The 27,871-nt window shown below is 35.6% G+C and overlaps 1 protein-coding gene across 1 annotated transcript; it reads right to left on the minus strand.

The window, feature by feature from the left end:
- Positions 1-264: 264 nt before the first annotated feature.
- LOC125671302 (ventricular zone-expressed PH domain-containing protein homolog 1-like) lies at positions 265-27,625 on the minus strand. Its single transcript, XM_048906891.2, has 15 exons — positions 27,527-27,625; positions 26,945-27,161; positions 26,472-26,616; positions 22,753-22,927; positions 21,838-22,001; positions 18,047-18,256; positions 16,638-16,852; positions 16,139-16,315; positions 14,661-14,772; positions 14,369-14,486; positions 14,129-14,268; positions 12,647-12,781; positions 11,990-12,139; positions 9,622-9,726; positions 265-3,302 (listed from the first exon to the last, which is right to left on the minus strand). Exons 2-15 carry the CDS (start codon positions 27,151-27,153, stop codon positions 3,012-3,014), a joined length of 2,346 nt encoding a protein of 781 aa, XP_048762848.2. The 5' UTR covers positions 27,154-27,161; positions 27,527-27,625; the 3' UTR covers positions 265-3,011.
- Between the last annotated feature and the right edge of the window lie 246 nt (positions 27,626-27,871).

Consider the following 27,871-nt stretch of genomic DNA (forward strand, 5'->3'; position numbering starts at 1 on the left):
AATACGTATCATATCGTGAAAGGGGCGTATCGTTTCAGCCCTATCAAAAATGTAAAAAATTTACAGACACTCGAGCTTTCAGATAAGATGAGTTAAAATATATACTATGTTGTATGTATCAACCCATTTTTTGTCATTAGTGTCCTTCATTCTAAATAATCTTCACTAAAATGAAATATGTAAATTTAAGGAAGTGGGTGGAGATTATTGTGACAAATCCTTTCATTACAAAACATAAAGTAAAAAAACATCACAACAACAATGCAGTGTTCCTAGAAGGAAATAAATTGTTTAATGTTTCCTTACAGTTTATTTTACATATATAATTACAAAACAGAAAAATATTTTAGTAATGACAACTGATATATATACATATAAAAACTTTGTTAAAGGGTATAATAAAACTTAATAAATATTGCTGTATATCATCACACTACTGAAAGACATATATAATTTGTACTACACAGTCAACACAGTGTGTTTCATTAAAAAAGGGGGGGGGGGTCTACATGTACAGTGCATGATACTGCAGCTGGTTTGGTAAATGTCAACGAGTTTTCTACGGGAAAGCAAATCACAGTGATGTAGGGGGAAAACAACAACCTCCTGAATGAAACGTATGAATGACCTTCCATCGTTTATTGCACATCCACTTCATGTGTCGTTTTTGAATTCAGAGTAAGTAATATGGCACTTGAATTTATGAGTTGTGTCCTATTTTCAATCACTTTAAAATGGGTTCTACTAAATAACAATCATAAAAAAAAATTGTGAGTTAAAAACACTACAAAAGACCCCGTACAAAATGAGGGTTTTGTTCACGACATGTAAACCATCCAACAAAGAAGATTCTATATACCTACAATCTGGGTTGTCACAACGTGTAGCAATCAGAGACAGATTACCATTTAAATTGATTTATACTCGATTTACGCTAATAACTAAGGGTAGCTAGGCATTTTTAAGACAAGATGTATTGGTACAACACGAAAGCCCCGCCCAGTAGCCAAACACCACATTGATGTGTGACTCATCACATTTCACTCCAAAAATCAGGTCAACATCTATTTGTCTGAGGCCTGTGAACTTCTGCATTAAAACGTTTGTATCAAACTCTGCTCATTGTAAATTAAATGAAGCTTAAACTTGATCAGTAACTATCTAATATTATAACTACATGCCAAAAATCATATTATTTACAACCTTAGGGGGAAAATTCTGAAAAACTTAAGTCATGACTCTGCTGTGGTCAATTGAAATAAAACTAAATTTTGATCTGTAACTCTTCTATATACATGTACAGTCAAAAAAACACAGAATTTTTTTTCTTCAAATTTCAAGGGCCATAACTCTGCTCAAGTTGGTCATTTAGAATGAAATCTAACCTTGATGTGTACATTACATGACAAATATCAGCTCGACATTTGTAACCATAGCAACAAAAAAACTCTCTAAAAACTACAACTAAGATGGAATGATAGAAGGGCAAATCGACAGAAATCGGAAATACTATAATGAAATTGTCCCGACCATTTTATGATGATGATAGCTACAATGTACTCCAATGAAGTTTGTCATAAAGGCATGAACAGAGATGATAAAGTTTGGATTTTACCTTCATGCCATGTCTCCATATATTTACACTATAACACAGCTGATATGTTTGCCAGGGTCTTAATATTCTACAGTAAAAATTTCAAAGTTACAACAACAAAAAAATGTATAACAATTCAACAATAAAATTCGAATAAATACTTTTATATAATTAATTAGTTTAACAATATTATCACTTTATCATATGTTACAAAAAAAAATATACTGCTGGATAAAGAGTGTAATAAGGTCATAGTGCAGTAAGAAAAAAGAAAAGGATCTGAGATTCATAGATCAACAACAAAGAAACTGACACCACCACCCTCGTCCATCCAAACTACAGTGGTGTGTAACCAACTGGTGTACAGTTCAATGACCCGACTTTAGGTAACCTAAGCATCGTTATTTGGAATGTAAAACATTATTAGGACAATATCCCGTGAATTGTAATGCTTATCTCTCAGTATGGATCTACTAATTACATCAATGTACCTTAAACCACAAACAGGTAAAATTGCTGAGTCATACGCACAGGACAGTAGAAACTAGCAAGCAAAACAAGACTGATTTTCTTCCCTTTGTAGATTATCGATATCACAATGGGTTTGGAGGTGATTTATAAAACTTGGTATAAAATTTCACAAGTATATAATTATTAATTGTGAAAATAAAAAAAAAAGATTGAACTAACAGAAGTTTCATTTACATTCTTTGTGAAAACCTTCCATGATATGCTGAATAACCGTGTTGGAACAGTTTCCTTTGTAGAATTTATTCAGAAGGAATAACACTTCGTCACAATAGTTTAAAAGGAAAAGCATGAATAAACATCAGCAATATATTCCTTATTCATTGTGATAAGGTTTTTTATTTTTAATGATTAGCTCAGTGGCTGGAGCCGCCAGTCTATAAATCATGAGCCGAGTTTCTCAATAAAATATGTTTAAATTAAATCACGAGTTGAGTTTCAGAATAAAATATGTTTAAATTAAATCACGAGTTGAGTTTCTCAATAAAATATGTTTAAATTAAATCACGAGCCGAGTTTCTCAATAAAATATGTTTAAATTAAATCACGAGCCGAGTTTCTGAATAAAATATGTTTAAATTAAATCACGAGTTTCTACACAGTGTGAGGTTTCCATGTTTTTTGGATGACTTTTACAATAAAATTGCAATTTTTAGCACAAAAAGGAAAACTGAAAATTCTTTTGATACCATCAACTTGACATCCCTTACAATATTTTTGGTGTGTTATTCCTTCTGAAGGTAATGTTGTGGATAATCTGCCTTCAACTGTAAAACTCTTTGGCAATATTTAACTAAAATGAAAACTGCTATCACCTGTGACTGTACAAGTATAGGAATTCCAGAACACAGATGTCAACAGAGAGCGGAACAGTGAACTTAAAACTCCGTCATAACTTGGTATCCATCACAGACCTTGGTCTTTCGATCACTAAGTTATCCTGTCTTGACGGACACACTTCTGCTTTGCCTGTCCCTTTTTTGGAGTTATCTCCCTTATGTGCTTGAGCCACAGCAATATGTAGACACTGCACCCACTGTTCAATGTTCTGGTGACCTTTAGCCTTGAATGTGTATGTCTGGTCAGCTGTAAAAATCTCAAATGCCTTCGGAATATCACGATAGCCTTTCCTCACCGCCTTCACGCTTTGAATTTTACTGACAGGCAGTGTCTCGTGTCGCTGAAAAGGATTAAAATATATAGGTGTAAATTTATTTATATCACAAGGGCAACACCTAGTGGGGCAACCCCTAACAGCACAAAATTCTAAGGGCACCATTCTTGTACACTAAGACATCAATAGGTATCCACACACCCCACCTACAGTGTAACATCAATAGGTATCTACACACTCCCACCTACAGTGTAACATCAATATGTATCTACACACTCCCACCTACAGTGTAACATCAATAGGTATCTACACACTCCCACCTACAGTGTAACATCAATAGGTATCTACACACCCCACCTACAGTGTAACATCAATAGGTATCTACACACCCCACCTACAGTGTAACATCAATAGGTATCTACACACTCCCACCTACAGTGTAACATCAATAGGTATCTACACACCCCACCTACAGTGTAACATCAATAGGTATCTACACACTCCCACATACAGTGTAACATCAATAGGTATCTACACACCCCACCTACAGTGTAACATCAATAGGTATCTACACACCCCACCTACAGTGTAACATCAATAGGTATCTACACACTCCCACCTACAGTGTAACATCAATAGGTATCTACACACTCCCACCTACAGTGTAACATCAATAGGTATCTACACACCCCACCTACAGTGTAACATCAATAGGTATCTACACACTCCCACCTACAGTGTAACATCAATAGGTATCTACACACTCCACCTACAGTGTAACATCAATAGGTATCTACACACTCCCACCTACAGTGTAACATCAATAGATATCTACACACACCACCTACAGTGTAACATCAATATGTATCTACACACTCCCACCTACAGTGTAACATCAATAGGTATCTACACACTCCCACCTACAGTGTAACATCAATAGGTATCTACACACCCCACCTACAGTGTAACATCAATAGGTATCTACACACTCCACTTACAGTGTAACATCAATAGGTATCTACACACTCCCACCTACAGTGTAACATCAATAGGTATCTACACACTCCCACCTACAGTGTAACATCAATAGATATCTACACACACCACCTACAGTGTAACATCAATAGGTATCTACACACTCCCACCTACAGTGTAACATCAATACGTATCTACACACTCCCACCTACAGTGTAACATCAATAGGTATCTACACACTCCCACCTACAGTGTAACATCAATAGGTATCTACACACCCCACCTACAGTGTAACATCAATAGGTATCTACACACTCCCATCTACAGTGTATGTAGCAGAGTCTCTCCACTGCAATCTCAACATTTGCTCACTTGCTGCATTCAGTTACTGACAGAGACCTTGATGAGGGACATTTTGACCTTGAAATCAATTGGGCTTTCTCTTTCCATGTTGTAGAGTTGATGTTATTAAGACTGAGTGCTGTATTGTGTTGGATGTTGTGAAGTTGATGTTTTTTAGAGTGAGTGCTGTATCGTGTTGGATGTTGTGGAATTGATGTTATTAACACTGAGTGCTGTATTGTGTTGGATATTGTGGAGTTGATGTTATTTAGAGTGAGTGCTGTATCGTGTTGGATGTTGTGGAGTTGATGTTATTAAGACTGAGTGCTGTATTGTGTTGGATGTTGTGGAGTTGATGTTATTTAGAGTGAGTGCTGTATTGTGTTGGATGTTGTGGAGTTGATGTTATTTAGAGTGAGTGCTGTATCATGTTGGATGTTGTGGAGTTGATGTTATTAAGACTGAGTGCTGTATCGTGTTGGACTTACTAGATAATTTGAAAGGTTAGGCCTACACAATGCTGCATATTTAGAAGCTCACATAACTAAATCTATCTTTTAAAATGTAGTTCAGTTGAAAATACAATTGATCTTCAGTAAAAATCAAAAGACATGTACCTGAATACTAATAATTAGAATTCTAAAGGTAAATGAAAATGGTTCTATGAATAGATTCTGCTTTATCTATCTGTCACACTCATACAACTAGAAAACATACCAAACATTTCCAGCTATTACATGTAATCACTTAAAGACTTAAAAATAAAACCACTGATATACTGTTTTCTAATCTGTTGAAATATATGTGATGTATGAGGCCCTCAAGTATTACAGGTTAATAATCTTTGAAGAATGTTCTATCACCGAACTTTAGGTCACCTGAGTCACAAAGATGACCTATAATTGTTATCTGATTTCTTCTGTAAACCTCAACACATTCTCTCAAACACTATTGAACTAATTACACGTATATCCAAATTTAAGGAACCATATTATCTCACATAGTCATGACATCATCCACCATTGTCATAACGAATTTCTATACTTTATTATCTCACATAGTCATGACATCATCCACCATTGTCATAACGAATTTCTATACTTTATTATCTCACATAGTCAGGTCATCATCCACCATTGTCATAACGAATTTCTATACTTTATTATCTCACATAGTCATGACATCATCCACCATTGTCATAACGAATTTCTATACTTTATTATCTCACATAGTCATAACATCATCCACCATTGTCATAACGAATTTCTATACTTTATTATCTCACATAGTCATGACATCATCCACCATTGTCATAACGAATTTCTATACTTTATTATCTCACATAGTCAGGTCATCATCCACCATTGTCATAACGAATTTCTATACTTTATTATCTCACATAGTCATGACATCATCCACCATTGTCATAACGAATTTCTATACTTTATTATCTCACATAGTCATAACATCATCCACCATTGTCATAACGAATTTCTATATTTTATTATCTCACATAGTCATGACATCATCCACCATTGTCATAACGAATTTCTATATTTTATACCATAGTATATTTACTTCATATCATCTTTTCAGTTTTTCAGTCTATGTATGTTTCAGGGCTGTAACTGAAATTATTAGAAATCAGAGGGAAAACTGGTCAAAAATGAAGGAAAACACCTAACCCTACCTGGAAATATATCATTTTCTGTCACTTTAAATCAAACTCAGAGTGTTCCATTTTTTTTGTTTAAATTGAGCCAATCAGAGGATTTCCTCTGAACAGAGGAAAAATCATACCCTGAATCATTTTGTTTCCGTTTTTGGGTATGTTTTTCCCGATATTTATCTATAACACTTCTGTATTTCTGACAAATATGGAATTTAGTAATTCTGTTTCATTTCAAGTTTTCAGATTTCATCAATATAATTTACAAGTAATGGTAGAAAAAAAAACCCATCATGAGTCCATCAATGGAGTTGAACTTGAATACTTTAGTCAGGTGAGAAAAAGAACATACAGAAAATCTGCAATCCTTGCCCTAACTGAAGTACTGAACCCTCAGGTGTGAATTCCTTACTTTCATAATACCGCTGATGAATTGTTGTAGTCTGTTGCCCCCTAATTATAAGTAGGATTAGAGTACATAACCATTATATGTATTCAAACACAGAGAAAAATCTTCTTTTTTTGGTCTAACATGCAGCACACTTGAATCTAACTTTATTTACTATAATATATATTTAATCCTTGTGTTGTAGATTGGGACTGTGTACAAAATGACATTGTTCTGACTTTAAAAAATGCATCAATGCTAAATGAGGATTATCACATACTGTAGAATCATTTAAATTTTCGTGGATTGCTGAATTTTTACGGGTTCGTGGGTACGTAATTTTGTGGATTTATATATTTGTAAGAAAGATAACTCTGGAATGTCTTTATTCGTTGAGGATGTAAATTCATGGGTGAGGGGTACCCACGAATTCCATGAAAATTGAGCCACCACGAATTCTAATGATTCCAGAGTAAACTTTAAGGATATCACCACCTTCATATTAAATAGAGACTTATAAACATTTTCTTTATTCTGTTGTGCACACCTTCATATTAAATAGAGACTTATAAACATTTTCTTTATTCTGTTGTGCACACCTTCATATTAAATAGAGACTTATAAACATTTTCTTTATTCTGTTGTGCACACCTTCATATTAAATAGAGACTTATAAACATTTTCTTTATTCTGTTGTGCACACCTTCATATTAAATAGAGACTTATAAACATTTTCTTTATTCTGTTGTGCACACCTTCATATTAAATAGAGACTTATAAACATTTTCTTTATTCTGTTGTGCACACCTTCATATTAAATAGAGACTTATAAACATTTTCTTTATTCTGTTGTGCACACCTTCATATTAAATAGAGATTTATAAACATTTTCTTTATTCTGTTGTGCACATCTTCATAACAATACAGAGTACTTTCATTTCTTTTCAAACAAGATTGCTATGTGTATATAGCCATGTCCCCCACTACCACAAAAAAAGTTGAAGTACAAAAGTCCAATAACTCCTGTAAAATTTGTAGAATCAAAATTGTGGTGGAATATGATCAACTACATATTGTGACAAATAATCCTGTGCAATTGGAACAAAATCCGTAGAGCGGTCTCTGTCCGCAAAGTTCCAATAGTGTAGAATGTACAAATTCAACCTGAAAACTCCCAGCTTCAAATGATTTTGTTTGTTGACGTAGCCATGTTAGGTAGCCAGTCAATTCCCATCCCGGTTCATTTCCATACTTGCACAATAACGTCTAGATGTGAACTAATATCCCCACAAATATTTTAGCTAATTATTTTAAACAAGAGATACTGTGAGCAATGCTCACTAAGAATAACCCCCGCTTACCCCAATCTCCCAAAGGGTGTTGGTAATAGGTATAAACTACATCTTTTCTGAGTGTAAAAAAGAAATGGCATGACAAACCGAACCATATTGCTACTTCGATATCCAGTGCGCGTGACCTTTGACCGTTTGACCCCAAAATTGATAGGGAACATCTTCATCCCATGGGTAGTCCATATGTAAGATATGGTGACTGTAGGTGGAAAGGATAACGCTTTAGAGCCCGGAAACCATATTGCTACTTCAATGTCCAGTGTGCTTGACCTTTGACCGTTTGACCCCAAAATCGATAGGGAACATCTTCATCCCATGGGTAGTCCATATGTATGATATGGTGACTCTAGGTGGAAAGGATAACGCTTTAGAGCCCGGAAACCATATTGCTACTTCAATGTCCAGTGCGCTTGACCTTTGACCTTTTGACCCCAAAATTGATAGGGAACATCTTCATCCCATGGGTAGTCCATATGTATGATATGGTGACTGTAGGTGGAAAGGATAACGCTTTAGAGCCAGGAAACCATATTGCTACTTTGATGTCCAGTGCGCTTGACCTTTGACCTTTTGACCCCAAAATCGATAGGGAACATCTTCATCCCATGGGTAGTCCATATGTATGATATGGTGACTGTAGGTGGAAAGGATAACGCTTTAGAGCCAGGAAACCATATTGCTACTTTGATGTCCAGTGCGCTTGACCTTTGACCTTTTGACCCCAAAATCGATAGGGAACATCTTCATCCCATGGGTAGTCCATATGTATGATATGGTGACTGTAGGTGGAAAGGATAACACTTTAGAGCCCAGAAACCATATTCCTACTTCGATGTCCAGTGCACTTGACCTTTGGACCCCAAAATCGATAGGGAACATCTTCATCCCATGGGTAGTCCATATATATGATAATGGTGACGGTAGGTGGAAAGGATAATGCTTTAGAGCCCGGAAACCATTGCGTCTACAGACGGACGGACGGACAGACAGACGGACAACCCGATTCCAGTATACCCCCCCCCCCCCCCCCCCCCCCCCCCCCCACAACTTGTTGCGGGGGGTATAATGATTATTCAAATAGCTAAATTCACAGCAATATGGCTTTCATTAGTCTGGTGTGATCTCCATCCCTGCCACATGAGTGTTAAGGACTTTTGTAGCATTTTCATTAATCAAGAGCTTATTTTACCATTAGAAAAACTATATTTTCTAATTTCTATATATTATTTGTGTTGATAATAAATGAAGAGCAAGTATATAACTTATAACGAATTTTATGAATATATACCAACAACAACAGGGTTCGAATTGACCCGGCTACCTAACATGGCTACGTCAACAAATGAAATCATTTGAAGCTGGGAGTTTTCCGGTCGTATGGGGCTTTAATGAATATTTGAAGGTATGTTTGGACACAAGTATAGTAGGAAAATATGTTAAGAATTTTTTTATATTAAAGTTATGAGACAGCAACACAAGAATACAACGATATCAGGCCTCAACCGTGCGCAGCTTTTTGTGCCCTGTAAATCGAAGGTTTTTATAAGGGGTGGATCTGTAGCTCTCTGTTCCATCAAAATATTTTATCAGAGCTACAGTTCTGCAGCTACACCCTTAACACCTGCTGCGTTACTACACCCTCTCTGAAATCTGACGTACCTGGTCACTTTTGCTGTACGTAATCTGTGTCCCAGAGAGAGTGAAATACCTCGTCTTCCAGCGCTTCAGAAACTTCCATCTTCCCTTCTTCTCCCTCAGTTGACCCTGTGAAGTAAAATCCAATAACTCAAACACATTTTGTGACCACTGTGTTGGGCAAGCAAGAGTTGGAGAGGTATAATCCAATAACTTAAACACATTTTGTGACTGCTGTAATGGCAAGAGATGGAGGAAAAAGTGGTGGCCAATATCAAATGATCATAAATAAAAATCGCTAAAACTGTATGGCCGAGTTCCAGTTTGGAAAATTTTGCACGCTTGCATTCACGAAGTAAAAACATGCACACATTTAATATAGTTTATAAGTATGAAGCTTTGAATGGCCACAATAGGTATTTAGTGTGATAATGACCTTGACCTTTGGATTTCAAAAGCAACATGAATCTTGAATGACATCAGGATTTGAAGTCTGATAACATGCACCAGCAAGTACATGTATAAAAGTTAGAGGCAAGCTCAAATCTATAGAATATAGTGAAAAAGAGACCTTGACCTTTTGACCTCAAAATGAATAGGAACCTTCCTCTTTTGGATGTGATCAAAATATGCAAGTCTGACAAAGACGCACCAAGTAGTATGAAAGTTAGAGATCGGACAAGCTCAAATCTATGGCATTTAGTGACAAAGTGACCTTGACCTTTTGACCTCAAAATAAATAGGAACCTTCCTCTTTTGGATGTAATCATGTTATGTAAGTTTCACAAAGATGACCCAAAAAGTATGAAAGTTAGAGACCAGACAAGCTAATTGTGGACGCCGCCCGCCCGGCTGGACACCCATCCTTCACCAAATCTAAAAGCCTATATTTGCTTCGCAACTCGGCTAACAAAAGTAATGGATGAGTGTGATGACAACATCAAATGGCTATGGATAACATACTTTAAAACGAGAAAATTTGGCGCATATGAACTTTGGTGCAAACGCAAGTGCCAAGACATTGGTGCAAATTAATTTTAGGGCATTTGCGATTTGTTGCAAATTACATTTGGTGTCGAGTTTGTGGTTTGATACATGCCTATCGTTTTTTTCCATGGTCAGTCCAGCGTATGCTTAATATCTTCTGATTGATTTCTTACTCGGGCACTAGTAATGTACTAGTATATGCAAACATAAGAATGCTAAGGTGCATTGAGAAAGCAATTCCAAGTTTGGTACGATGATTTCATTCTCAGACGGCCTACAACAGTGCACCCTCCGTATTTCTTAAACTCGCCGTTTTGAAGGCAGTCATTGCCATGTGGCTTGTCCGAGCAAAATCAAAAGCAGAATGGACTTGTTAAATTCTATTGAAAACACAGGAATTCTAAATGCATTGACGTAGGTTTTATGTATCCTTTTACATGAGTATAGTTCTGACTTCATTTATCTTATTGCAGACTTTTAGTAAGTGATGATGTTTTCGTATCTCCCAGTTAAGGTGGCTCACTACACTCTGAAATAATTTCTCAAATCAGTATGAATTGATTTAATCTTAAAAGATATAATATGTACATGTATATATGCCAAAAAGGCAGAAAATTTGCAAATTTGGATAAAAACATGATTTTCAAAAAAAAAATTTCAACACATATGAACAAAAGACTCTGGCAGATTTGAACTTGAGATCTGCAGTTCACCAACCCAATGCTTTAACCACTGAGCTACGATGATAGACAAATAAATCGATCGATACAAGTAACTTCACAAAACATTTAAATTGCCATCTTGTGACGCAGTGTCATAAATCACAAAGAGTATAAGCTTTAGTGTAGTGAGCTACCTTAATATAATTATATGTAAATATGGTCGAATAAATGATTGTGCAATCGTAATTCTTTGTGAAACAATGTTTTGTTTGGAGTAAATAGAAAATTACAGAGGTGATACAGGTAAATCTACTTGAATTGTCAGCGTGGACAATCCATATGCATCACCATTACGTTTTGATCTTCAGGCACTAAAGTGATAATTGGGGAGCAAGTTTTGTAGGTGTAAATGATGAGTATACGATTAATCTTCAGTAAATTAGTTGATCCCTGTTCGCAATATTCCAATGTTAAACAATCCCTGTTCACTTGTGTTAGTGTGTATACAAAATACCCTGACCTTCTGACATTATGTAAGCGAATATTTCTGGTATGGGTATAGGAGTCCGCAATAGAATGACCTGCAACTTTTCGAAAAATACCTATGAAATGGAAATTTTTTCTAATTTTGGTGCAAAAGGCCACTTGCGCCAAAGACACTAATTTTAACAGGGCACCAAATTTTTCTCATTTGACAGTAACCGATGTTCATGTAAAGGATTTTGATGTTTGTTTAAACTGACCGCGATGACCGGAGTGCCGTTCTTCATTAGATCCCACATCTTCTCAGGATGATTACACATAAAGCACGCCCAGTACTTCTTGGCAGCATTAAACTCAAACACATCGAAAAATCGAAAACTGTGCAACTCGTGGATGAGGATATCCTGGTCCTGTAATGAGACAGAGGTGTTCCTAATGAATATCATATAAATGGGATACATCCTAGCTACAGATCAGCTTCTCTCTAATGAAGAAGAATTCTAATGCAATATATTAACACTGACACAATAATTAACTTCCAAAGTTGAATTAGACATCATACCATTTGCCTCCCCTTCCCGTTGTATAGTATAGGTCTAATTTGGTACATCACCTATAGCTAATATCAATCATTTCCTCAATGATACCAAATTCAATGTTCTTGTTTTGACAGTAAGGCCTGATTTCATTTTCATGCATTTGACAGCCAGCCCTGATTTTACTTTTCATGCTTCTGGGTCAGACCCAATTTTAATTTTTACATGTTTGATAGACACTGATCTCAATATTAAAGTTTACATTGTTCCCAAGTTGTTCATCAGAAACACATCTACATGGCTCTAGGGCATACAGTCATACATGGGGAAACTACTGCCCCCCCCCCTTTAGAACATAAGCAGTGTGTGATAGAACTTGACCTTTGCTGAAGGGAAGGATGAAGTGACCAGCGTTAGAAAGCTTCCTGTAGATCGGTCAGTCTGTAGCGAGTCCCAGCATGTCTTCAGGCGACTTATACTGTAATCATGCTGACTTAATGCTGATGATGCTTTGGCCTGCAGAAGATAACGTGAATAAATTTCGTAAAACAGTCCGTCTAGCATGGCACTGCCGATTATTAGCACTGAACTGATTTGGAGATTCTTTTATATACTGAAATAAATGATATTAAACTTTGATGGTTGTTCTAGTAAATAAAATGATATCAAAGACATGCATAAAAATTTATTATATATTATCAGTATTATATTATCAGTAAGATAAATTTTCTTTCATATTTTTAATTCAGTGGTGAGTATTGACTTGAAAAATAATTAAACTTGTCTGTGATGACTTTGTTGTTCTTTTAAGGAGTGGGGAGAATGGAGGAGGGGGGGGGGGGGGGGGGGGGGGGAGGTAATGCGGTAAAGAAAAGTTGACAAGCAAACTCCCTGTAAATGACAATGGTAAAAGGTAGATCTCTCTCTTTGTAATTCTTAGGGTGAACACGTCTGATTGAACCTACAGAAGTGTAGTACAGTTTACTCCACTTAAATCGAAATCAGTTATTTTAAAATACTGCTTATATCTGCGATGTACAGAATTCCAAACCAACCATCAATTATAAAAAGTACTGTGATGTACAGAATTCCGAACTGACCATCGATTATAAAAAGTACTGTGATGTACAGAATTCTAAACTGACCATCAATTATAAAAAGTACTGTGATGTACAGAATTCCAAACTGACCATTGATTATAAAAAGTACTGTGATGTACAGAATTCTAAACTGACCATCGATTATAAAAAGTACTGATGTGTACAGAATTCTGAACCGACCATTACCGTGGCTCAATGTTCTTATATATGTATGCAATTTGAACTTCAATTATTTTTACTTCATTTTTCATTTTCTGTGCACTTCAGTGTACAGAAACCATCCCTATGAAACTGTAAAATCTTGGCAGTCCATGAAAATTGGCCCCCACAAATTTAAATGAGCCCACAGAATATTGTTCAGGCTTGCATAAGTTCATTAGATTGGGATCAATGTCAAAATTAACTTAATGGACTGAAGAAATCACTTCCTTTATTTTGAACTTTGAATATATGGAAAATAATCAGTGGTCCCTTAAATTTCAATTTATCTGTAGTAAACTGTACATATAAACTTCAGTTGAACTTCGTATCTCAAACATCGATATCTTGAATACCATACATACATGTATATTTCGAAGTGAGTTGGAAGTCCCAACTACATTTTCTTTACGAATCTTCTCCTCAATATTTTGAACCCTCCGATATCTCCAAAGTTTTTTCTCAACTACATCAAGTTCATGATAACAAAGTTTGACTGTAATATCAAATAAAACATTTGTATCATTCAAGTAAGATATGATTTCAGTAAACATTCTTATCTTACCTGTGTAGAGAGAAACATGAGGTGGATCCAAGTTTTTGGTAGCTTTGTATCGAGTGTGAAATAAGATTTGCTGTAGATACACTGGTCTCCCTTACCACCACACAGGAAGCTCAGTCTAAGAAAGCGCTTGTGTCGGCCATCTGTCAAACATACAATGAAAATTCATTATTTTCTGTTTAAATGGTGTGAAAACTGTCAATATTTCTACATTCCAAATAAGCCAATAGGAAGCTGGCTTACTGATGACACTGCACACTTCTGGTAGAGGAATGCGAGCTGATATGTTACTGATAAAGTTGCGTATTGTAGAGAAATGTTTGTCACAGAAATGTTGTACCCCATCACGCATGGACTCAATCTGCAATACATGTATACAATATTTATATATTTGGTCACTTGGTGTGTCTAAATATGCCACAAGACTCTAATTTCAAACAAGAAAGGAAATTCTAAGCATCCAGTAAATTTCTAGAACATCTCCATTTATAAAACTTCATTCAGCGAAAAAAGAGCTTTCCCTTTTGTTACTCACAGAGGGGCCATGCTGACTGCTGGCCGTTCCAGAGCTTATCATGGACATTCTGTCTGTGTAGATTGATGACGGACTGACCGGTCGGTCGTACCGCCCTGTGGACACACTGGCTCTGTCAATGTTCAAAGACGTAGTCATGCTCAACTTGCAACAATTTGGGACGCAAACAATAATACATTAGATTACCCATGCAAGCATTGTTTAAAATTACAAGTACTAGCTTGGAAACTGTAAGAGTAATCAGATGGAACAAGCTGTGTTTGTGAAATACAGATCTATGCCCCTGTATGGCAAAACTTCAAGTTAAGGACATGAGGTCAAAAATTTTGGTACTCAAAGAAATGTTTTGTCACAAGCAATACACATTTGAAATATGAAAGCCCTATCACCATCCATTCAAAAGTCTTTGTGGACAGACAGACCAACATCTATAAGCCCTTAAATCTCTAATTACAGGGACATTTACCCGATATAACAAGAGGCCCATACACAACATCGCTCACCTGAGTCACCTTGGCCCATACATGTATTAAGATTTTCCCTACATAATCGAATGTAAAACTTTGATCCCTATTGTGGCTCCAACCTACCCCCAGGGGCCATGATTTTAACAAACTTGAATCTGCACTATGTCAGGAAGCTTTCATGTAAATTTGTACTTTCCCAGCCAAGTGGTTCTTGAGAAGAAGATTTTTCTATATATTTGTATGTAAAACTTTGATCCTTTATGTGGCCCCATCATACCCCCAGGGGCCATGATTTTAACAAACTTGAGTCTGCACTATGTTAGGAGGCTTGGGTTCAACCTAGGGGGATCTCCTGAATTTCAAGTGTTATTTTTTTTTTTACTCAATAAATTGTATTCTACAATTTTTTTAATATCTTATTTTTAGTGCCAATAATGAATGGCTATAATATTTTGCAAGCATAAATCTATCAAATGTATCAAACCTGTAAGAGCAGGTGCTTGTTTATTTTGAAAGCATACAATCTATAAAATGTATAAAGCCAGCATAAGAGCAGATGTCTGTTTATTTTGAACACATAAATCTGTGGGATATATTGATTCAGCATAAGAGCAGATGTCTGTTTATTTTGAACACATAAATCTGTAAGATATATTGATTCAGCATAAGAGCAGATGTCCATTTATTTTGAACGCATAAATCTGTGGGATATATTGATTCAGCATAAGAGCAGATGTCTATTTTGAACACATAAATCTGTGAGATATACTGATTAAGCATAAGAGTAGGTGCTTGTATATTTTGAACACATAAATCTGTGAGATATTTTGATTCAGCAAAGAGCAGGTGCTTGTTTGACCCAGGGCATTCCGTTTTTTTCCCACAGTACACAAGTATCTGATACTTTTACTTAAGATTTTTATTAAATGCTTCTTCTGTGCTTCATTTGTCCATAACTGTTATACCAAGTTTTTTTTTGTACTTTTAATATTTTCTTGCAGTTCAATCTACCTGGATGATTTGCCTAGACTCTGTTGACTGGACATAGAGCTGGGGGGGATGTGGACTTGTCTGACCGTTATGCCGTTAGGGTTGGCTGAGTTTGGGGGGTTTCCCACTGTAATGACCGTCACAGCTCCCTCTGTCTGACTGGATACAGACTTCATCTCCTTCTCTACAGCATTGGATCTGTAACACCATAAATGTCAGTAGCTGTATGTGCAATCACACATACAAAGACAATAGCTGTTTTAAAAGAAAAATAATGATAAATGACAATTAACATTTGCATGCAGTTTATTTTGCTCTTGTCTGTCAAAAGTACATATACAATTACAAAAATTACAAAGTAAAACATTGTACATTATATACATGTATGTACAAAATTCAAATGAAATCTTCACAAACTCAATATAATCATGCCAATAAATAACTGAATAATGGTAAAACTTATCAATTTATGCAAGGTGTAGTTTCATTCAGTACTTGGTTAATTCAGCCCAATGCTTGCCTCTTTTTTTCATCATCCTTCAGCTGCTGTACAAGAATGCGGATCGCACTGGAACCACTCTGGGACAGTTTGCTTATTTTGTCCATGTTCTCGACCAGCAGTTCAGGGTGAGTAAGACTCAGGGCCTTGACCTCCTGCAGGATGACGGTCAGTACTGACTGGTCAGTCTGATTCAAGTTGGACACAAAGTAAGCCATGCTCTGTTGAGCTTGTTCCTGTTATCAAATCAAAAATAGAAGATTATTGGAATTTTACCATAATCATTAAAGTAATACTGTATGTGTGTGTGTGTACATTTCAGAAATAAATTTAATTTAGTGTTAGTGCTTCCAGAAAAGTATGCCAATGTGAAGCATGGCAGTTTATACCCTCATGTATTTTCAAAAATTGGGCACCGCTAAACCGGTACATGTTACGCCCGAATACAATATTGACCCAGGAATTTGAACAAGTAAGAAAGGATTATCCACAAAAGGATTTCGTTGGAGTTGCAATAACAATGTATTTTGCATTAAACAAATCTAAGTCCAAGGGATGTAACTTCTTCAAAAATAGTGGGACAGCATTCCCCTTGTAATATGCACATCTACACATTGTGATCTTCCTTTGTACTAAGTTTCATTGAAATCCCCCAAAAGGGTTTAAGAAGAATTGCAAAGACAAGATACTTGCATAAAATAAATCTAAGTCAAAGGGCCCTAACTCCTTCAAATATAGTGGTGCAGCATTCCCCTTGTAATATACACATCACATTGGGATTTTTCTTTGTACCATGTTTCATCAAAATCCCCAAAAGGGCTTAGGAGGAGTTGCAGAGACAAAGTATTTTGAATATTAAAAAAAAAAACAAGACCAAGAGCTGTAACTCCTTTAAAAACATTGGACAGCATTCCCCTTGCAATATGCACAGCTCCACATTGTGATCTTTCTTTGTACCAAGTTTCATAAAAATTCCCCAAAGCATTTAGGAGGCATTGCAAAGACAAAGTTAAAGGGACAGACGGACGACAGCGGTATAGCACACCCGCATTTTTATGCGGGTGTATAAAAATGAAATTTATTTCTCATTTTACATTCTACTTTCATTTCTGTCGAAATTCCTAGCCATTAAAATAGATGAATTTATATATTTATCAAGATTCAAACAAACATTGTTCACAAAGTTCTGCAACACATTCACAAGGAAATGGCTATCATTATAATTTGTAGATACATGTACATGAAAGGCAAAAACATTATAAACGTAAATATATGTATAAAATAAAAATATAAAGTGACAACACAGCATAAAATGTTAGTAGCTGTTATGGTGGGGTTATTTTACACACACGCACGCACGCACGCACGCGCGCGCGCACAGAGTTCACATATTCTGAAGTTTAAATAATCTACACAGGACTATTTCTGACCTCATTGATGGTACCAATGGCTCCCATGATCTGCAGGACGTGGATCAGATGAATGGGCTGTTTCTCTGCTGAAGCCTTCAGGACGGGAGCAAAACTAACGAAAGGCTTTGGGTTGGCAATCGCCATGTCAACAAACATCACTAAGACTAATGGGGCTAGCACTGAAGTGGAGAGGTACTCCGACAGTTTGTGAATGTGTGGTTCTAAGGTCTGAAATAGACAATATTCATATGTTTACAGTAATTTGTGCTTGTAATGTCTACAATAGAAAATACACATATTTATGGGAAAGTTTAGTTCTAATCAATATTTACATATCACTAGTGTTCAAGAATCAGAAGAAATTTACAACTGATTATCAAATCGAATCAGAGGTATCTTTCGATTCATAATCTCACATAATTAAGATTATACGGAGAATTCAACTTAGTTGTATTTCATTCATTCAAGTAAATAAATTAAGCACAGGAAGGTGTTACTGCAGTTGTTTAATAACTTACTGAATAACAAACAACAGTCAGGGCTTGAAGCTAACTTTTTATGTCACGAGTCCAGTCGGACTGATGGAGTATAATTTCAACCAGTCCGCAGAAAAATTTACCAGTCCAACAGAGTTTTCCAGAAATAATTAAACATGTTTCGTTAATGTTATCAAAATAAAATTTAACTACATGTATATATGCCTCAGGCAATATTGTAACATTTATGTGAAATTTATATTTATTAACTGGGTTTGTCTGATATTTACAAAGGAATGCCAAATGCATGTATATAAGATTCCATAAATATATTTTCCAAAATGATGCTTTAGAAAATTAACCAGTCCCATTGGACTGACTAAAACAGATGTATGTCAGTCCGTCAGACTTTTAACCAGTCACAGACTGACAGACATATATTAATTTCGAGCCCTGACAAGGCAACAGTTTTTATTTTCAACCCCTTTAATTTCTAAATTAATCTTTTTTCAACTGAACCATCAGTGGTTTGACTTTTGTTTTTGTCTGCTTTACTTTATTAATTTCGTGGCCATGATGTTTGTCAAGACGGAATTGTAAGTTAGTCCTATTTTCTATGCCAAAGGTATATAAGAACAAGAGATGTTTGTAAAACACATATGCCTCCCATGGTGCAAAATTGAAAAGTGTTATACACACACATCATTTAATTGATAGTAGTATCATCAGTTCAAAATATGTCAAGAGTGAATTGACCATGTGACCTAAAAATCAATAGGGGTCATCTACTCCTTATGCTGTACTAGTGTACCAAGTTTGGTGTCAATCAAGCAAATAATTCTTAAAATATAGGAGACAATATATTACTATGTCCAGTTCAACTATTGACTTTTGACCTCAAAATCAATATGGGTCATCTTCTTCTGAAGATGTACCAGTGTACTAAGTTTGATGTCTGTCAAGCAAAAGGGTTATCAAGATATTGAGTGGACAGTATATTACTATGTCCAGTTTGACCCTTGACCTTTGACCATGTGACCTCAAATTCAATAGGAGTCATCTTCTCCTGAATATACACCAGTGTACTAAGTTTGATGTCTGTCAAGCAAAGGGTTCTCAAGATATTGAGCGGACAGTGTATTCCAATGTCCAGGTTGACCCTTGACCTTTAAACATGTGACCTCAAAATCAATACGGGTCATCTTCTCCTGAAGACGTACCAGAATACCAAGTTTAATGTCTGTCAAGCAAAGGGTTCTCAAGATATTGAACGGACAGTATATTCCTATGTCCAGTTTGACCCTTAACCTTTGACCATGTGACCTCAGAATCAATAGGGGTCATCTACTTCTTAGGATGTACCAGTGTGCCAAGTTTGATGTCTTTCAAGCAAAGGGTTCTCAAGATATTGAGCGGACATTATATTCCTATGTCCAGAGTAGATTGACTTTTGACCTGAAAAACAATAGGGGTCCTCTTCTACTCATAACCAACCCACATATGAAATATCATTATCATCAAGTGAATGGTTCTCAAAATATTGAGTGGACAACATGTGGTCTACCGACCGACCGACAGGTGCAAACTAATATGCCCCTCTTCTTTGAAGGGGGGCATAAAAATCATAATAAACTTCAAACACCACCCAATTTTGGAATAGAAATTATACATGTATATTCAATAAAATTTATAGGAACTAAAAACAAACAAGCAAGTTTGATCACAGGAGTCGGCAATGTTATCTGTAAAGACAACAACCACAGACATGCTACGCTTGTGAAGCTCAATGGCTGTTGGTTACAATGTAGACTTTAACAGATAAAACTGCCGACTCCTGTGTTTTCCATATCTGTTATGTTTGCTAGGCGGTCCTTCGTTTTTCTTCTTAGATACAAAATACTTCCAGACAACAGAATACCATGCACCGGAATACGGATAGATCTCGGTAGCGGTGGTCATTGTACACTATCTCGATTTAGAGTTATCGCCCATTCCAGATATTTAAAAACACATAAATTGTCGTCAACGGTAGCAATCTAGCGACAATTTTCCGATGGTTAGCGCCTATCACTGAATCACTACACATGGATAGATCTCGGTAGCGGCGGTCATTGTACACTATTTCAATTTATCACCGGTTCCAGATATTAAAAATGCATGAAGATTAAACCCGGCACAATAAATTTTTACCAACATCGATATCAGATTTCAGCTATTGATTGTTACCATCGGTAGCAATCTAGCGACAATTTTTCAATGGTTGACGCCTATCGCTGAATCACTACAATTCACTGATAAAAAGAGCAGAGAGAAACCTAGCCATATAGTTACAATCTGAATTTAATTATATTGATATTGGGATACATTGTACCACTTTTTATCAGGTGATTCAATATTGAAAACTTTATCATGCAGTCCCTGCCAATAAATTCATGACAAAAATTTGTACTTAAAAGTGACAAGTCAGAGAGAGTCCTGTGATAAATCTGAAAATTGTAAGGGTCTTTCTTTGTCTAATCAAAGTATCATGTATACAATTTAGGAAAATATTCCCACGGAAACTTATCATGTGCCTTAGAAAGTGCTTACAGACAGACAGATAGAGTGATTACTGTAGGAATCCGAACGTTACCTTTAAATTCTATGAAAATCTTTACAAGGCACTTTATATTTTCCATGTGTTGTAGAAAGTGCTGACGGACAGACAGAGTGATTACCTTAAGAATTTGAGTATTATCTTTAAATTCTATGAAAATCTTCTCAAGCTATTGCATGCCATAGAAAGGGTTATTACAGAGTGATTACCTTAGGAATCTGAGTATTATCTTTAAATTCTATGAAAATCTTCTCAAGCTATTGCATGCCATAGAAAGGGTTATTATCTTGTTCATATTAAAACATTCGAAGTCTGATAACTCTGTAACAACAAAGCCAATAAATCTTAAAATCGAAAGGGTTAAGTATCATATTTCTTTCTAAAAATATTCCTCTGGAAACTTAAGTTATCGTGTACAATATAAAGTGCTAACAGATGGACAGACTGATAGACAGACAAAGAGACTATAGGGCACCTGTTGTATGGTGAAGCCCTAATTAATTTTGCAAGAAATCAGGGTATAGATCCACAAACAGAAGCACTCCATAAAGAAACTTCCGAGTCGACTCGGATCACATTTACAAAATTTCGCCGTATTTGTTACATTATACACCTGATTTAGTCTTCATCAATTTCAATATTCCTAGTTTCTGCCAAAGAACAGAACTTTTATCAAATATCTGTTTGTTCAGCTACTGCTAATTTCAGCACAATTCTCCTAAAATCTTATAATTTACCTTTGGTTTGTTTTTGGCTACCATGGAAAACACCTGGAACAGACTGCTTCTCTCAGACACATCACACTGATCCAGAATGTCTGTCAGTCTGTCTGTACAGTCTATGATTGGATCGCTATTCTGTGCATAGATCTGTGGAAGGACTGTGCTCAGGATATAGTTTCCTACAAAATCAATAAATCCATCAAATAAATCCATTAAATAATTCAAATAAATCCATTAAATAAATCAAATAAATCCCTCAAATGAATCCAATAAATCCATCAAATAAATCCATTAAATAATTCAAATAAATCCATTAAATAAATCCAATAAATCCATCAAATGAATCCAATAAATCCATCAAATGAATCCATCAAATAAATCAAATAAATCCATCAAACAGTCGCCATTTCAGCTCAAAATTAAACAATATTCATAAATTGGCTCAAAATAAGGACACATTCCTACAAACACTGAAACTATTCACACTGCACAGAAACTCAGCAGAAATCAGCGAAACTATTCACACTGCACAGAAACTCAGCAGAAATCAGCGAAACTATTCACACTGCACAGAAACTCAGCAGAAATCAGTGAAACTATTCACACTGCACAGAAACTCAGCAGAAATCAGCGAAACTATTCACACTGCACAGAAACTCAGCAGAAATCAGCGAAACTATTCACACTGCACAGAAACTCAGCAGAAATCAGTGAAACTATTCACACTGCACAGAAACTCAGCAGAAATCAGTGAAACTATTCACACTGCACAGAAACTCAGCAGAAATCAGCGAAACTATTCATAGCAACAATATTTAGATTTGTAACTTATCATTTACTGAAATTATAAATATATTTATCTTAATCTTTAATTTACCTGATCTAACATCACAACTTCAAAATTCTTCAACATACAATTTTGATACAAACCTCTAAATATACTATTGAGGATGATTTCCATGTGTTTGGCCAAAAGGTCAGCATTGTCCAGTGCTGCCAGGGAGAGATAACTGGACACATTACGACTCAACTCCTTGTTATCAATGCCAAGGAAATTTACTACCACCGGGATTGCCATTTTCATCACTTTAGACTTACTGTAGTGCTGAAACCAGACAACAAAACATGCTTAAATTACACAGCATTAAAATCTTGACACTAGCTATGGATCAGGGATTAAACTGAAATTTGATTGAGCCATGTAGAAACCTGTAGTTCTAAATGAGGTGACCACAGAGAGACTTGCTAGCCCAAATGTCAATATGGAGATTCTGTCGGATCATCAATATCCATTAAAGTTGCATGCATATTATATGTACCTTCATCAAGTTTGACTACATTCAAATCGCTTAATTCATTTATTCTTTATTAGAAAAGAATATTTACTTGTTTAATTCTACCTGTTGTTTAATCCATAGTGCTACCTATCTACAGGTTTGGGGCTGTGTGTAGTTTTCACAGGTATTCCAGGCCTGTGACATCAATATTATCTATGTGTGTGTTACAGGCCTGTGACATCAATATTATCTATGTGTGTGTTACAGGCCTGTGACATCAATATTATCTCTGTGTGTGTTACTGTGACATCAATATTATCTATGTGTGTGTTACAGGCCTGTGACATCAATATTATCTGTGTGTGTGTTACTGGCCTGTGACATCAATATTATCTATGTGTGTGTTACTGTGACATCAATATTATCTATGTGTATGTTACTGTGACATCAATATTATCTATGTGTATGTTACTGGCCTGTGACATCAATATTATCTATGTGTGTGTTACTGTGACATCAATATTATCTCTGTGTGTGTTACTGGCCTGTGACATCAATATTATCTATGTGTGTGTTACTGTGACATCAATATTATCTCTGTGTGTGTTACAGGCCTGTGACATCAATATTATCTATGTGTGTGTTACTGTGACATCAATATTATCTATGTGTATGTTACTGGCCTGTGACATCAATATTATCTATGTGTGTGTTGCAGGCCTGTGATTATTTATGTGTTGCAGACCTGTGATTTTTTGCGTGTTGCAGACCTGTGATTTTTTCGTGTTGCAGACCTGTGATTTTTTTTCGTGTTGCAGACCTGTGATTTCGATGACACCTAATGACCACTGTTGATAAACTATACTGTTGAATATCTAATGTTTTTCAAAGCATGAGTTTATTGTCTTGAATTTAATCTGGTTGACAGTTGATTTTATAATTTTGTACAACAATGGTTAGTAATCATCTAGAGGAATTTTTTTTCTTTGTAAGTAAGTTAATAACTAACGATACAATTCTTTTTTTAAGCTTTTCAAGGTCATAACACTACAACTATTTCTAAAGGGTAAGCAATGCATATTAACACTGCACATGATTTACATCAAAATGTGAAGAAATGAATTTGGAACATTTTTTTAAAACTACTTTTATATTCAAATCTTAAGGTCATTTGAGCACATTACAATCATACAGGGGAACAGTCAACATTTTCATTCAAGTGTTTAATTGCTGTAATAAGTGTGTAAATTTCCCCCACACGTACAGCTATAGATATTTGATACAAAATATATTATATTCAGTTATCGCATATTTTCCCCCATGCGTAATGTTGAATGTGGGAAAATGCGTACTTAACCCCCAACGTAAATAAATAAAAACTTTTACAGCACATTGAGTTTCTGAGCAGCTAACTCAATCAAACTGTAACAAAAAGAAGTACATCATGCAGAATTTGTTCGGCATGTGGTGATTTAAGAAATTATGATTACATTTTCATGTATGTTGCAGGATAAACTCCGAGGCCGAGAAATGTTGTTATGAAATATAAAAGCAGAAGCGTTAGCTGAGGCTTTTATTTTTCAAACAACATTTCAAGACCAAAGCGGTTATCCTGTAAAATACACAAAAACAAGAACTTTATCTCTATTCCACTAAGGCTCTGAAATATACAGCCGATCGTTTCCTATATAGCTAAGAATTAAGTCACTGTGACGTCATGGCAGTTTCTGATACGGCCTACATTGTTTTTCACTGACAAAAAAAGGTAAGATGGTATGGGTATTCTAAATCTATTTTGAAAAAATATTTGAAGTATTTAGTTTGATGTTAATGGATCATATCAACTACTTTGAATACAGTTGAAGAAAAACTTGTCTGTGCATTGCCATGTTTACATGTGTACAGGTATCCCTCTCGGAATGCAGATGATTGGTTTATACTGAATGACAATGTTCTTTGGTCATTTATGAATTTCTTTTACAACATATATTGATTTATTTTTGTGATTATAAAATTGAATCCTCAGTCATCGACTTTGTCGCATCAGCAAAACTCGGAAGTGCAAGCAAGATGTGTATGCATTTTCTCATAATCGGTTAATACGTATGAAAATATATCGTAGAATAATGACCGCGGCATTCCTTTGATCTTTGCAATAATTGTCGTAGAATAAGCAATAAGTTTTACACGCCCACATAAACTGGACAAATGTTGAGTTTAAAACATTAGGTGAGTGTTAAGTTTAAATATTAGGTGAGTGTTAGGTTTAAATATTAGGTGAGTGTTAAGTTTAAATATTATGTGAGTGTTAAGTTTAAATACTAGGTGAGTGTTAGGTTTAAACATTAGGTGAGTGTTAGGTTTAAACCATTGGACAAGAGATAATCTAAACCATTGAATGAGCACTCAGTTTAAACCATTGGGTGGGCGTTAAGTTTTAAAAAATGGGGTGAGTAGTCAGTAATCCCTTGGGTGAGAGTTTTTAGTATAAACCATTGGGTGAGTGGTCAGTTTAAACCATTGGATGAGTGAAAAGTTTAAACCAATGGATGGGTGAAAAGTTTAAACCAATGGATGAGTGAAAAGTTTAAACCAATGGATGAGTGAAAAGTTTAAACCATTGGGTGAGTGGTCGGTTTAAACCATTGGGTGAGTGGTCGGTTTAAACCATTGGATGAGTGAAAAGTTTAAACCAATGGATGAGTGGTCAGTTTAAACCATTGGGTGAGTGGTCGGTTTAAACCAATGGAAGAGTGAAAAGTTTAAACCAATGGATGAGTGAAAAGTTTAAACCAATGGATGAGTGAAAAGTTTAAACCAATGGAAGAGTGAAAAGTTTAAACCAATGGATGAGTGAAAAGTTTAAACCATTGGGTGAGTGGTCGGTTTAAACCATTGGGTGAGTGGTCGGTTTAAACCATTGGGTGAGTGGTCAGTTTAAACCATTGGGTGAGTGGTCAGTTTAAACCATTGGGTGAGTGGTCGGTTTAAACCAATGGAAGAGTGAAAAGTTTAAACCAATGGATAAGTGAAAAGTTTAAACCAATGGATGAGTGAAAAGTTTAAACCAATGGAAGAGTGAAAAGTTTAAACCATTGGGTGAGTGGTCGGTTTAAACCAATGGATGAGTGAAAAGTTTAAACCAATGGAAGAGTGAAAAGTTTAAACCAATGGAAGAGTGAAAAGTTTAAACCAATGGAAGAGTGAAAAGTTTAAACCAATGGATGAGTGAAAAGTTTAAACCAATGGATGAGTAAAAAGTTTAAACCAATGGAAGAGTGAAAAGTTTAAACCAATGGAAGAGTGAAAAGTTTAAACCATTGGGTAATAAGCATAGATACTGAGGATCTTGGTCATTATCATTTTCCTTACTGTGAACAAACAGCTCATAATATCTGAGGCCACTTTTGCATGAGGAGGATCTTTGTCCTGGGTGACTGGGTTCAGATTATGTTGCTGACACAACTGTAGGAGGCGCACCAGCCCTGATGAGTGGTCCTCAATGGTGTCCATTTCCCTGTAATATTTCAAATGATAATGAGAAGATTACATTCTATTTGTTAGGATGTAGCCCGAGTATTTTCACCATATTCTAAGACTGACAGCATTAGGCTTTCTATTGGACCTATACAAAAATTCTGCCACTTGTGCTCTGGTGGTTTTGAACATATTGAAATTGGGTCAGTGAATCAGAAATGTGTTTAGGAACTGTGTCCAATCTAATTAAAATTAGACTTGCAGATCCGCTCCTCCACGATATGCTTCGATACAAGCGCATTGTAGAGGAGTGGGTCTACAAGTCTAATTTTAATTAGTTTGGAACTGTGTCATTAGATTGTATGAACCTGATGGTTGTTGTAACTCTGGTGATGCAGATTTCCACCACACTCTGGTCATTGTCATTGTTCACGTAATCTTCAGTGTTTATTATGTCTCCTATCTTCTCCAGCGCTGTACTGATGTCATCCACGATGTCCCGGTCCTCCAGAGAAAACAGATCTCCAGCCTTTGATAAATCCTTCTCATTAAGAACTTTGGCAAATAACTCGTGCATCGTTGAGTCTGGTTAATACAACACAGCAGTTATAACACAGATATTTGTATCTCTGTCAGTGACATTACAGACAGTAGCAAAATTTACAAAATGTAACAGTTGCATCGTGTACAACAGAATCCAAATTTTTATATCAAGTTTAAATTACCCTGTACAAGATCAATATAAAGTGTCAAATCATATTACAATCATCATCTTTTTATTCATTCGAATGTGAACTTTAAAAGACTTCTAAAGTTAGAGCACCCCCCCCCCCCTTTAAACCGAGACAATTAATCACACTAAAATTTGCATGCTTTAAAACAACGTAGAATCCGATTATGGCAAAAATGAAAATGATATCTACCAATAGAAAGCAAACCGTCATACTCACCTAAATAATTATTAATATAAATAATAAATAACTAGTCTACTAGATTTTCTCATTTCTAGCGCATCCGGTTTCGTTTTCGTAACACTACATAAGTTGTACTAAGTTAATTCGATTTGTACAAGTTAGGCCTTTTATAAAGAGTCCAAACTGCAGTAGATTTATCATTATGTTATAATCAAATGTGTCACATTGTTACTAAGACAAAAGGCCAGAAATCTTTTAAAACCGTTTAAACTTTTTTTTTTATATATCGATGCTCACAGAACTTAGAAAGAAAAAAATGAATACAAGAAATATGTACATATAATTATTGATATACGGCAAGAAATAAGGACTCCTAGCCAT

The sequence above is a fragment of the Ostrea edulis genome, chromosome 1, assembly GCF_947568905.1.
Source record: "Ostrea edulis chromosome 1, xbOstEdul1.1, whole genome shotgun sequence".
Classification (NCBI taxonomy): Eukaryota; Metazoa; Mollusca; class Bivalvia; order Ostreida; family Ostreidae; genus Ostrea; species Ostrea edulis.